The sequence below is a fragment of the Vipera ursinii genome (assembly GCF_947247035.1).
Source record: "Vipera ursinii genome assembly, chromosome: 4".
NCBI lineage: Eukaryota > Metazoa > Chordata > Lepidosauria > Squamata > Viperidae > Vipera > Vipera ursinii.
In genome coordinates, this window is record NC_139514.1 from 90,665,898 (window position 1) to 90,678,961 (window position 13,064).

The 13,064-nt window shown below is 46.0% G+C and overlaps 1 protein-coding gene across 1 annotated transcript in view; it reads left to right on the top strand.

Annotated features, from left to right (window-relative positions):
- DCUN1D2 (defective in cullin neddylation 1 domain containing 2) overlaps positions 1 to 13,064 on the top strand; it is a 39,272-nt gene that overhangs the window by 12,419 nt on the left and 13,789 nt on the right. The window contains exon 3 of the mRNA XM_083361863.1: positions 8,652 to 8,820. Coding sequence (XP_083217989.1) covers positions 8,652 to 8,820 — 169 coding nt within the window. The remainder of the gene's footprint in view (positions 1 to 8,651; positions 8,821 to 13,064) is intronic.

Consider the following 13,064-nt stretch of genomic DNA (forward strand, 5'->3'; position numbering starts at 1 on the left):
TTGGGCGCCTCCCCAAACCTCCCCAAACCTCGGCAGGTCTCCGTTCCTCCGCGCAGACCTGCCGACCTTTGGGGAGGTTTGGGCGCCTCCCCAAACGTCCCCAAACCTCGGCAGGTCTCCGTTCCTGTTTGGGGAGGTTTGGGCGCCTCCCCAAACGTCCCCAAACCTCGGCAGGTCTCCGTTCCTCCGCGCAGACCTGCCGACCTTTGGGGAGGTTTGGGCGCCTCCCCAAACGTCCCCAAACCTCGGCAGGTCTCCGTTCCTGTTTGGGGAGGTTTGGGCGCCTCCCCAAACCTCCCCAAACCTCGGCAGGTCTCCGTTCCTGTTTGGGGAGGTTTGGGCGCCTCCCCAAACCTCCCCAAACCTCGGCAGGTCTCCGTTCCTCCGCGCAGACCTGCCGACCTTTGGGGAGGTTTGGGCGCCTCCCCAAACGTCCCCAAACCTCGGCAGGTCTCCGTTCCTCCGCGCAGACCTGCCGACCTTTGGGGAGGTTTGGGCGCCTCCCCAAACGTCCCCAAACCTCGGCAGGTCTCCGTTCCTGTTTGGGGAGGTTTGGGCGCCTCCCCAAACGTCCCCAAACCTCGGCAGGTCTCCGTTCCTCCGCGCAGACCTGCCGACCTTTGGGGAGGTTTGGGCGCCTCCCCAAACGTCCCCAAACCTCGGCAGGTCTCCGTTCCTGTTTGGGGAGGTTTGGGCGCCTCCCCAAACCTCGGCAGGTCTCCGTTCCTCCGTGCAGACCTGCCGACCTTTGGGGAGGTTTGGGCGCCTCCCCAAACGTCCCCAAACCTCGGCAGGTCTCCGTTCCTGTTTGGGGAGGTTTGGGCGCCTCCCCAAACGTCCCCAAACCTCGGCAGGTCTCCGTTCCTCCGCGCAGACCTGCCGACGTTTGGGGAGGTTTGGGCGCCTCCCCAAACCTCCCCAAACCTCGGCAGGTCTCCGTTCCTGTTTGGGGAGGTTTGGGCGCCTCCCCAAACCTCCCCAAACCTCGGCAGGTCTCCGTTCCTCCGCGCAGACCTGCCGACCTTTGGGGAGGTTTGGGCGCCTCCCCAAACGTCCCCAAACCTCGGCAGGTCTCCGTTCCTGTTTGGGGAGGTTTGGGCGCCTCCCCAAACGTCCCCAAACCTCGGCAGGTCTCCGTTCCTCCGCGCAGACCTGCCGACCTTTGGGGAGGTTTGGGCGCCTCCCCAAACGTCCCCAAACCTCGGCAGGTCTCCGTTCCTGTTTGGGGAGGTTTGGGCGCCTCCCCAAACCTCCCCAAACCTCGGCAGGTCTCCGTTCCTCCGCGCAGACCTGCCGACCTTTGGGGAGGTTTGGGCGCCTCCCCAAACGTCCCCAAACCTCGGCAGGTCTCCGTTCCTCCGCGCAGACCTGCCGACCTTTGGGGAGGTTTGGGCGCCTCCCCAAACGTCCCCAAACCTCGGCAGGTCTCCGTTCCTGTTTGGGGAGGTTTGGGCGCCTCCCCAAACGTCCCCAAACCTCGGCAGGTCTCCGTTCCTCCGCGCAGACCTGCCGACCTTTGGGGAGGTTTGGGCGCCTCCCCAAACGTCCCCAAACCTCGGCAGGTCTCCGTTCCTGTTTGGGGAGGTTTGGGCGCCTCCCCAAACCTCCCCAAACCTCGGCAGGTCTCCGTTCCTCCGTGCAGACCTGCCGACCTTTGGGGAGGTTTGGGCGCCTCCCCAAACGTCCCCAAACCTCGGCAGGTCTCCGTTCCTGTTTGGGGAGCTTTGGGCGCCTCCCCAAACCTCCCCAAACCTCGGCAGGTCTCCGTTCCTCCGCGCAGACCTGCCGACGTTTGGGGAGGTTTGGGCGCCTCCCCAAACCTCCCCAAACCTCGGCAGGTCTCCGTTCCTGTTTGGGGAGGTTTGGGCGCCTCCCCAAACCTCCCCAAACCTCGGCAGGTCTCCGTTCCTCCGCGCAGACCTGCCGACCTTTGGGGAGGTTTGGGCGCCTCCCCAAACGTCCCCAAACCTCGGCAGGTCTCCGTTCCTGTTTGGGGAGGTTTGGGCGCCTCCCCAAACCTCCCCAAACCTCGGCAGGTCTCCGTTCCTCCGTGCAGACCTGCCGACCTTTGGGGAGGTTTGGGCGCCTCCCCAAACGTCCCCAAACCTCGGCAGGTCTCCGTTCCTGTTTGGGGAGCTTTGGGCGCCTCCCCAAACCTCCCCAAACCTCGGCAGGTCTCCGTTCCTCCGCGCAGACCTGCCGACGTTTGGGGAGGTTTGGGCGCCTCCCCAAACCTCCCCAAACCTCGGCAGGTCTCCGTTCCTGTTTGGGGAGGTTTGGGCGCCTCCCCAAACCTCGGCAGGTCTCCGTTCCTCCGCGCAGACCTGCCGACCTTTGGGGAGGTTTGGGCGCCTCCCCAAACCTCCCCAAACCTCGGCAGGTCTCCGTTCTTCCTGCCGACCTTTGGGGAGGTTTGGGCGCCTCCCCAAACCTCCCCAAACCTCGGCAGGTCTGCGCGGAGGAACGGAGACCTGCCGAGGTTTGGGGAGGTTTGGGGAGGCGCCCAAACCTCCCCAAACAGGAACGGAGACCTGCCGAGGTTTGGGGACGTTTGGGGAGGCGCCCAAACCTCCCCAAAGGTCGGCAGGTCTGCGCGGAGGAACGGAGACCTGCCGAGGTTTGGGGAGGTTTGGGGAGGCGCCCAAACCTCCCCAAACAGGAACGGAGACCTGCCGAGGTTTGGGGACGTTTGGGGAGGCGCCCAAACCTCCCCAAAGGTCGGCAGGTCTGCGCGGAGGAACGGAGACCTGCCGAGGTTTGGGGACGTTTGGGGAGGCGCCCAAACCTGCCCAAACGTCGGCAGGTCTACGCGGAGGAACGGAGACCTGCCGAGGTTTGGGGAGGTTTGGGGAGGCGCCCAAACCTCCCCAAACAGGAACGGAGACCTGCCGAGGTTTGGGGACGTTTGGGGAGGCGCCCAAACCTCCCCAAAGGTCGGCAGGTCTGCGCGGAGGAACGGAGACCTGCCGAGGTTTGGGGACGTTTGGGGAGGCGCCCAAACCTCCCCAAACAGGAACGGAGACCTGCCGAGGTTTGGGGACGTTTGGGGAGGCGCCCAAACCTCCCCAAAGGTCGGCAGGTCTGCGCGGAGGAACGGAGACCTGCCGAGGTTTGGGGACGTTTGGGGAGGCGCCCAAACCTCCCCAAACAGGAACGGAGACCTGCCGAGGTTTGGGGACGTTTGGGGAGGCGCCCAAACCTCCCCAAAGGTCGGCAGGTCTGCGCGGAGGAACGGAGACCTGCCGAGGTTTGGGGACGTTTGGGGAGGCGCCCAAACCTCCCCAAACAGGAACGGAGACCTGCCGAGGTTTGGGGACGTTTGGGGAGGCGCCCAAACCTCCCCAAAGGTCGGCAGGTCTGCGCGGAGGAACGGAGACCTGCCGAGGTTTGGGGAGGTTTGGGGAGGCGCCCAAACCTCCCCAAACAGGAACGGAGACCTGCCGAGGTTTGGGGACGTTTGGGGAGGCGCCCAAACCTCCCCAAAGGTCGGCAGGTCTGCGCGGAGGAACGGAGACCTGCCGAGGTTTGGGGACGTTTGGGGAGGCGCCCAAACCTCCCCAAACAGGAACGGAGACCTGCCGAGGTTTGGGGACGTTTGGGGAGGCGCCCAAACCTCCCCAAAGGTCGGCAGGTCTGCGCGGAGGAACGGAGACCTGCCGAGGTTTGGGGAGGTTTGGGGAGGCGCCCAAACCTCCCCAAACAGGAACGGAGACCTGCCGAGGTTTGGGGAGGTTTGGGGAGGCGCCCAAACCTCCCCAAACAGGAACGGAGACCTGCCGAGGTTTGGGGAGGTTTGGGGAGGCGCCCAAACCTCCCCAAAGGTCGGCAGGTCTGCGCGGAGGAACGGAGACCTGCAGAGGTTTGGGGAGGTTTGGGGAGGCGCCCAAACCTCCCCAAAGGTCGGCAGGAGGAACGGAGACCTGCCGAGGTTTGGGGAGGCGCCCAAACCTCCCCAAAGGTCGGCAGGTCTGCGCGGAGGAACGGAGACCTGCCGAGGTTTGGGGAGGTTTGGGGAGGCGCCCAAACCTCCCCAAAGGTCGGCAGGAGGAACGGAGACCTGCCGAGGTTTGGGGAGGTTTGGGGAGGCGCCCAAACCTCCCCAAAGGTCGGCAGGAGGAACGGAGACCTGCCGACGAGCCGCGGCTACACAGGGTATTCCTGTGTATTCAGGCTTGCAAAATGGCGGATCGAGCCTCTGCTGGCGGCAGAGGCTTGCAGAACGGCGGATCGGCTTATACTCGAGTCAATAACTTTTTCCAGTTTTGGGGGGTGAAATTGGGGGTCTCGGCTTATACTCGAGTCGGCTTATACTCAAGTATATACGGTAATAAAATCAGATAGATAGATAGATAGATAGATTAGATAGATAGATAGATAGATAGATAGATAGATAGATAGATAGATAGATAGATAGATAGATAGATAGATAGATGATAGATGTAAACTTTTTTTAAAGCTAAAATTCTATCTTAAATATGTGCTACATAGGTATGCACCTTTAATGATTCAAGGCCCTTTGACATTGTCGTAGGTTTTTACAAAATCCTTTGTTATTTCTCAAGTACTTTAATCCTCACCCAAAACTGATATGTTCTCATTAGAGGCACATTTGCTTAATCTACTAGCTTAAATTTTTGTTTAACACTGATTCATTGGCCTTGTTAATTCTCTTTGAAAACATTTATCAAGGTAGGAAATAAAAATTGTAATTGGTCTTTTCTTTGCTGTCCCTTAGATTTAGAGCTAAATTTGAAGTCTGTAAAGGAATTTTTGGCATTGCATGGCAGAAGGATTTGGGTATTGTAGTCAAATCTCAATGCTGGTTCCAACACAAGCTATTTATTCAGTCTTATTTGACCAATATGCTGAATGGCTTTTTCTTTGCCTCATTTCACTCTCTATAGTACCAGGTTAGAAATGTACAGCAGGATTCCATTCACCAAAAGAAACTCTCTTTTTGGTCTGAATGAACCTAAGACCCTAAGTCATACATCTTTCCCATTTCTACAAAAATTTGGTTGTAGATATATCTTTAACATATCCAAACAAAAAATGAAATCTGTTATGAGGGAGAGATGGTTCTTTCTTACTCTCAGATCACAATGTATCTATTACCAATAAAATTACTAAGTAGTTACCTACAGCAGTTTTTATAAAAAGGCGTAAAATGACCTAATCTTGGAGTAGTGACATTGTTAAATTTTATGTTGTAATTTAGTTTATTCTCATAAATTTTACATTACATTTATTTTCTTATTTAATCTAGTTTATCAAATTTTTTTACATCATAACTTTTAAAGTCACATATGATTGACATGGCTTTTATCTTGCTGGTCATTGAGCATAATTAAATGATGTGTAGAGGTTTACCCTTAACTAATGCTTTGATGTATTATTTTAACAACTTTGATTTCTCAGAGCATTGCAAATGGTTTTCTTTGCGTTCCCAAGCCGTCTCCTGTCAATTACATCTTGCAATTTGCTATTTAAAACTTCTGCACCATAGTATTATTGATTAGCATGGGAGTGGAATGCTTGAAAATGTTGTTAAGATCTTTTCCTATAAGGATATGGCTACTCCGATTGTTTTGAGACACAAGTTAGTCGGGGACATTCTGTCTTACCCGGATATCTAACATTTAACAGAATGCTTTATTTCCCTTGCCCTAAATAAGTACCTTTTGAGGCTTTACATAGTTATCAGCACTTCAAGCACAGAGAGAGAAGTACAAGTGATTAGTGGTGATGGAAATGGCTACCCCCAAAGATGCGGTGGCTCAGTGGGTTAGGACACTGAGCTTGTCGATCTGAAGACCGGCAGTTTGGCGAGTCAAATCCCGAGTGCCGCGTAGCAAAGTGAGCGCCTGTTACTCGTCCCAGCTTCTGCCAACCTAGCAGTTCGAAAGCACGTAAAAATGCAAGTAGAAAAATAGGGACCACTGTAGTGGGAAGGTAACAGCATTCCGTGCGCCTTTGGCGTCTAGTCATGCCGGCCACATGACCACGGAGACGTCCTCGGACAAGCACTGGCTCTAAGGCTTTGAAACGGAGATGAGCACCAGCCCCTAGAGTCGGAAATAACTAGCACGCATGTGCGGGGGAACCTTTACCTTTACCTAAAGATGCATATAAGAAATAGTTAAAATAATTAAAATAATTGATATTGGAATAGCTATAACTTGAAAATTCTTCTTGCTAATTTCAGCTGCAGTACAGGTAGTGCTCAAATTATGACCAAAATTGAGCCCAAAATATCTGTTGCTAAGCAAGATAGTTGTTAAGTGAGTTTTGACCCATTTTATGAGCTTCCTTACCACAATTGTTACGTGAATCATTGCAGTTATTAAATTAGTAACATGGTTCTTAAATGAATTTGGATTTCCCATTGGCTTTGATTGTCAGAAGATCACAAAAAGTGACCATATGACCCTTGGATCATGACAGTCATCATGATCGAGTTGCCAAGCATCTGAATTTTTATCATGTATCCATTGTTGGAAGAAAAGTCTTCATCGTGATTCAGTCCAAGCTAGGAATAAACATGGCAACTGCTTTAGGAAGAAGGTTGCAGTTTATTGAAGAGGAGAGCCAGATGTCCTGTCTTAGAGTTTGGGTGGGGTATGTAGATTTTAGGAGTCTGTCTTCTTAATCTTCCAGCTGGGGCCTCCAATCTTCCTGGATGGTTTATACCTGCATTTCTATAGAGCTGGTTTCTGTTTGGGGGAGGGAGACCTGGGGCTATTAAGAAAAACTGGGCATGCTTCTCTGCCTCTTCAAGATCCTTTGAGGAAATATATTTTTCTGCCTTTTAATATTTCCTTCTCTGGGGGGCTGACTTCCCACACCATGAGGCTGCTGAAGCGGTCGTAAATGTGAAAAACTCATAATTCACTTTTTTCAGTATGTTGTAACTTTGATCAGTCACTAAACAAAGGGTTGTAAGTTGATAGACTACCTGTAGTTAGGTTAAGCATGTGGTTAAAGAACAAGTATTGCCTTTTTTACCTACCGTATATGCCACATAAAAGGAAGAAGGCAAAATATGTGAACTGAAGCAGGAATACTTTCTAAAGGTTTAGCTATTTTCTCTGGGAGAGTAGAAATTTTGTTTTTGTTTTTATTTTTAGCTGGGAATCACAATTTAAATCACTAGTAAAAAGGCTTGATTTAAATCAACTCAATTTAAAACATATTTTTTAAGGAGCAATTGTCATCTCTGACCCGCAGTGGCTCCTCCTCTGACCTGCTGTTGACTCACCGACAGTCTCATTCACTTTAATGGGATGGCTGGTGATGTAGCAGTGACACAACAAGGTGAGGGATGTGGCGGGCAGCAGGGGAGTAGATGCCCGCTAACAGGTGCTGCCATGATGGATCTGAAATGACAGGTGCTCTTTGAATGTAAGGACTCATTCTTTCCAATAGATAGAATCTTTAATATTATTTGCAAACACAATGAAATTTCCTATTTAGAATAATAAGCTGTCAGGTTAGTAAAACAGCAATATCAGAACCGATGTTAGGTTAATGGGTTAATCATACATAGTTGGAAAACTACTCAAATTCTTTTATTTAACTAAAATACTTAGGGCCTGGTACAGATGCATTTCTCTTCAAACAATCATACAGTTTGTAATGTACATAGATTTGCAAAATAATGGGATAAAGGAATATTCCTGAACTTTGTTTTATGATTTATCTTATGGTTACTGTGAAATTGTGTGAATGCATCAATGCAGTGCATGTTATCTCAGCTTGCAGAGCTTGGATTCATTGAATGAGTTTACCCAAAATGTAAATATTGCAGAATATACAGCCTTATGCTATATAACTAAGCTCCATTTCATGCTGAATAAACTGAATTATTTATGTATCTTAAATAGAAAACTATATTTAGATAGATTTTTACTCCTAAAGCATTTTATTAAAATAAATTTGATAAAAATAAAAAAATCCAACTTAAATTAAAAAAATCCTTTTTTTTTTTAAAAAAAAAATCATCGATTATTATCCACCCTGGATGGGAGATTGATTTGACAGTCTCTGGCATTCTTTACAAGGCTCTACTTGAGATAAACAAATAATATTTCAGAAGTGTAGCATGTGCAAAGAGGTGTCTTTTTTTAGCTGCTGATGTCTTAACGAATGATGGTGTGATATGGAGAAACAGAAGTTTGCCTATCAACCCACTGGAGACCTATGTTCCTTAAAATAGCAGAAACTTTTTGTTGAAATAATAGGGGTTAACAATTTCAACAACAGGGATTCTAAACCCTAATCAATCTCAAAAGTTTTGCTTTTCACCTCAGCAAAATGTAATCTATATTTCTCATATAAATTTACTTGCTCATATTGGAAGAAAACCACAATGTTTTTTAAACCATGGGTTTTTATATTTGATGGTTGTGCTTTGCTATAATTACTACAATTTTAAATGAAATGGACCTTTCTATATACAGTATACAGAATTCCCATTAACCTCCTTTTTTGATCTGATTTATATGATTATATTTTTTTAAGTAGTAAGAGTTGAAACTATAAAGTTGTAGTTTTAAAAATCAGAATAACATTGTGTGATTATGAAAAGGCTACACATCTTTAATGTAAAATGTAAGATAACATTCTGTTTTGTTTTTTGTTTTCAAATACAGACCCACAGGATGACAATAAAATTGGCATTGATGGAATTCAGCAATTTTGTGATGATTTAAGTCTGGACCCTGCTAATATCAGTGTTTTGGTCATAGCATGGAAATTCCGGGCAGCCACTCAGTGTGAATTTAGTAAAAAAGAATTTGTAGATGGCATGACGGAGCTGGGGTAAGTATTACAGTTTTTATCAGAATTCTATATTTTTTCAACATCAAAATAGTTTATATCAAAACTGATTTTGTCAAATTGGTTAAAAATTCAATTATTTGAAACATACAAAGAATTATGCAGATATCTGAAGCATCCTTGTGGCATTAAAATGTAACAGTAACTTGCCTAATTCATTATGCAAGGACTATAAAAATGTTTTGACATAAGCCTATGGTATATTAAGAGTGCATAAACACTTTAAAATTTATAAAGAATAATCCAGTTCCTCAGTTCTGAATTTATTTATTCCCATCTACAAACCATATTTTGCATTCAGTTGGAGTGCTTTCTAAATTTATTTATTACATTTTTTATTTATTACATTTTTATACCGCCCTTCTCCCGAAGGACTCAGGGCGGTGTACAGGGCAATAAATACAAACAGGATACAAAAATTAAAAACGAATTAAATAATGCCCCAGGTTAAAACAATAATTAAGATATGTTTAAAATCCCAACCCTAACCCATCAGACCAGGTCAGACTGCTCAAATAGATACGTTTTTAGATCACACCGGAAGGAGCGAAGGTCGGGGGCCGTCTGGAGCTCAACCGGCAAGCGATTCCATAGGTCTGGCGCGCCCACAGAGAACGCTCTCCCCCTGGGGGCCACCAATCGACATTCTTTGATCGGAGGCACCCTGAGGAGGCCCTCTCTGTGGGAACGCACTGGACGGAGGGAAAATGACGCCGGCCGCAGGTGTTGCCGTAGGTAATCCGGACCCATGCCATGTAGGGCTTTGTAAGTCATTGCTAACACCTTGAATCTCACCCGGAGGACAACCGGCAGCCAATGCAGCTTGCGGAGCAAAGGTGTAATATGGGAGTATCGGGAAGCTCCCAGCACAACTCGCGTGGCTGCATTCTGCACCAGTTGGAGCCTCTGAGTGGACTTCAAGGGCAGCCCCATGTAGAGAGCATTACAGTAGTCTAGACGAGAAGTCACGAGCGCATGAGTGGCTGTACGCAAGGCATCCCGGTCTAGATAGGGTCGCAACTGGCACACCAGGCGAACCTGGGCAAAGGCCCCCCTAGTCACAGCTCCAATATGCTCTTCTAAGGAGAGCTGTGAATCTAGAAGGACCCCCAAGTTGCGCGCCCTATCTACGGGGGGTAATAACTCACCCCCCATGGCCAGAGATGGGATAATCGGAATTTCCCGGGATGCCGGCACGAACAGCCACTCAGTCTTGTCAGGGTTGAGTCGAAGCCTCTTCCTCCCCATCCAGACCCAGACCGCCTCCAGGCAACGGGACATCATGTCGAGGGCATCACTGGGGTGGTTCGGGGTCGAAATAAAAAGCTGGGTATCATCAGCATATTGATGATACCCAACTCCGAAACCACAAATGATCTCACCCAGTGGCTTCATATAGATGTTGAACAGGAGAGGCGAGAGAACCGATCCCTGAGGAACTCCACAAATGAGAGGTCTCAAGGTCAATCTCTGCCCCCCTGCCAACACCGACTGCGAGCATCCCAGAAGGTAAGAGGAGAACCACTGAAGAACTGTGCCTCCCACTCCTAACCCCCTGAGACGTCGCAGCAAGATACCATGGTCAATGGTATCAAAAGCCGCTGAGAGGTCTCTGGTTTGCAGCAAAAAATATCTATTGGGGAAAATTGATTGGCTTAGCGACAGCAGTATTTGCTTAAGAATCATAGTGTTTGTTAAATTAAATTACTACCACAGAAAATGTCAAATAACCAGGTCTAGGCACATCATGCCTTAACTTATAACTGCAATGTCTTATAATTCTAGGCTCAATTACTGTCTTAATTTGGGGACTATTTGTATTCTTGGTATGTATTCAGCCCTGTCTCTTAACTCTAATTTAGAGATTATTATAACTATAGTTTAAAAGGGTAATATTAATTAAGGGTAATTAATGAATTACTAAATTCATACCGTAGTGCTAATTCCAATTCATACCCTGGCTGAACTATTTAATACTAACTATAGTTTTTGGCCCACCTTGAAGATTAGCCTCATATAAAACACGTAGTAATTTACATAAAAAATTATCAGGGCATACTGTGTCAAAATAGCACTATAACTCGCCCAGTAATCTAAACCAAGAAAAGATACTCCATTCACAGAGCACATAATGACAAAGATTGATATAGAAGTTTTTCAAATTAGGAAGAATGCAGTCTCTTTTAAAATAGGCTGTACATTACTCATCTAGACAAATAAACCACCTACCAAGAGCATCTCTATGTCTGGACTGAGCTTTTTTGACTATCATTCAATTACTTTGACCAAGTACAGCATTTTGTTTTTTCACTGGATTTTATGAAAACAAGAATTTTGTACATCAGCAACATAGTAATATTTTACTCTAAATTTCTGAATGACCTCGCTGAACAGATTAATGCAGATGTTAAACCTTAGGGAAGATAAAAGGGAATTCAGAAGGATATACTTATTCAGATCTGGATCTGAATTTTTTCATCATAGTCCTTATGACTGAAGGCCCACTCCTTCACTGATGAAGTTTAAGTTTATTTTTTAAAAAAACCATAAAAGGAGATTTGGAATGAAAGGTGTCAAACAAATGTTACTTCTAAAATGCAAATGTGCTACAGAAAGACAAAATATATCTTAAGTAGCTTATAACCTCCACCCAAATACTCCCATCCTGCCAGATGTAGTAAGCTGTAGTAGCTAAAGTCAAGTGAGGAGGTCAATCTCTCTATCAAGCATTTTGTCATCAGAATTTAACAAATGAAAGCCATAAAAAAACCTTATAAATTGAACTGTCAGAAATGCTGTCTTAAGTATAAGTATAATTGATTTTATCCTCAAAGCCAGCACACCACATTGTATTATCCAGGATTCTGTGAAACTTTATGCTGGGCCATTTTTAGTAATGCCCAAAGCACACAAAGAAATTCTGGTTCTTTACCTCCATCCCTGCCATATAGTAGGCTGTAATAATGAGCTCTTACTAGTATTTAATCAGATTTTGATTATTTTTTTTACTTCTATATATATATTATAATTGCCTTATTGTGTCAGCTGCACAAGTCACATCTGCATTTACAGAATAATCAAGACCTTTGACAGGAGTATCCATCATATTAGGTAAAAGATCTAGAGTCTTATGGAATCCATTGAGATCTATTCATTCCAAGGAGGACTATCCTGGTGTTTCCTCAGAGAAAGTAATAGTTGCTGTAACTCTAAATTTCAGTGGGAAGTGGTTCTGCCATGGCAAGTGAACAGCTCCTGCAACTTCAGAGATCCTGATGTGTGAAGAGGCCAAGGGATGTAAGATCATGTACAGTGTAAATAGGGAGGCCAAGCAAATTTATAAGATTTTCCTGTGTTTTATTAAATATAATGTGACCTTTGTGCAGAGTTTGTCAGAATGCACATAATATTAAAATTAATAAGTGTGTCAGAATATTGTATCATTTTTCCAATGTTGTTGTTTTCCAATATTGTTCTAGTTCATAGAACAAGAAGCCACAATAAAATCTAATTTTGGAGAAGTAGAATTGTCCAAAATCGAGAAGAAATGAGATAGTTGTAATTGTCCTTATATCATTTAATTGGTGCAATGCTCTAACATTTGTCATAAAAATGGCATGAAATTGATATAAAAATGAATATGGGTCATTGAACATTTACCAGACAGTGGACGGACACAAAAAGTGACATGGTAGCACTACAGTTACACACGCCCACTCAGGATGGAAAGGTGGATTTACAAAAAATATATTGGTCCAAACCGCAGTACTGTAGCAAAATACTAGATGAAATACAAGTATTTGTTGAAGTGATCATTTCAAATACCAACACTATTCAGATGAGTATGATGATAAAGTGAAAGTAATGTGTTTAATTTACACAGAAAATAGATTATATGAATGGCAAGATGGGAAGGGATGAGACATGGAATTAAAGTTGAAGGTCGAAACACTAACAGTTTGAAAGATAACAGTTTCTAGGGAACTTTCACTAGGGAAAGTGAAAAATTTGGCTAAATGTTAAATTTTAAGAAGACAAAGGAAATGACATCCAGTGGACTAAATAAAGATTTATTGTCTCCATTAAGCAATGCTCACTAAACAAAAACTTACGTAATTAGAAAATGTCATGTCAGCAAACTAGTAAAAACAATCATGCTTGAGAAGATTGAACAAGGTAGCAGAAAAGAACAATAAATGTCATCAAGAAAAAGGAGTTCCTTAAAT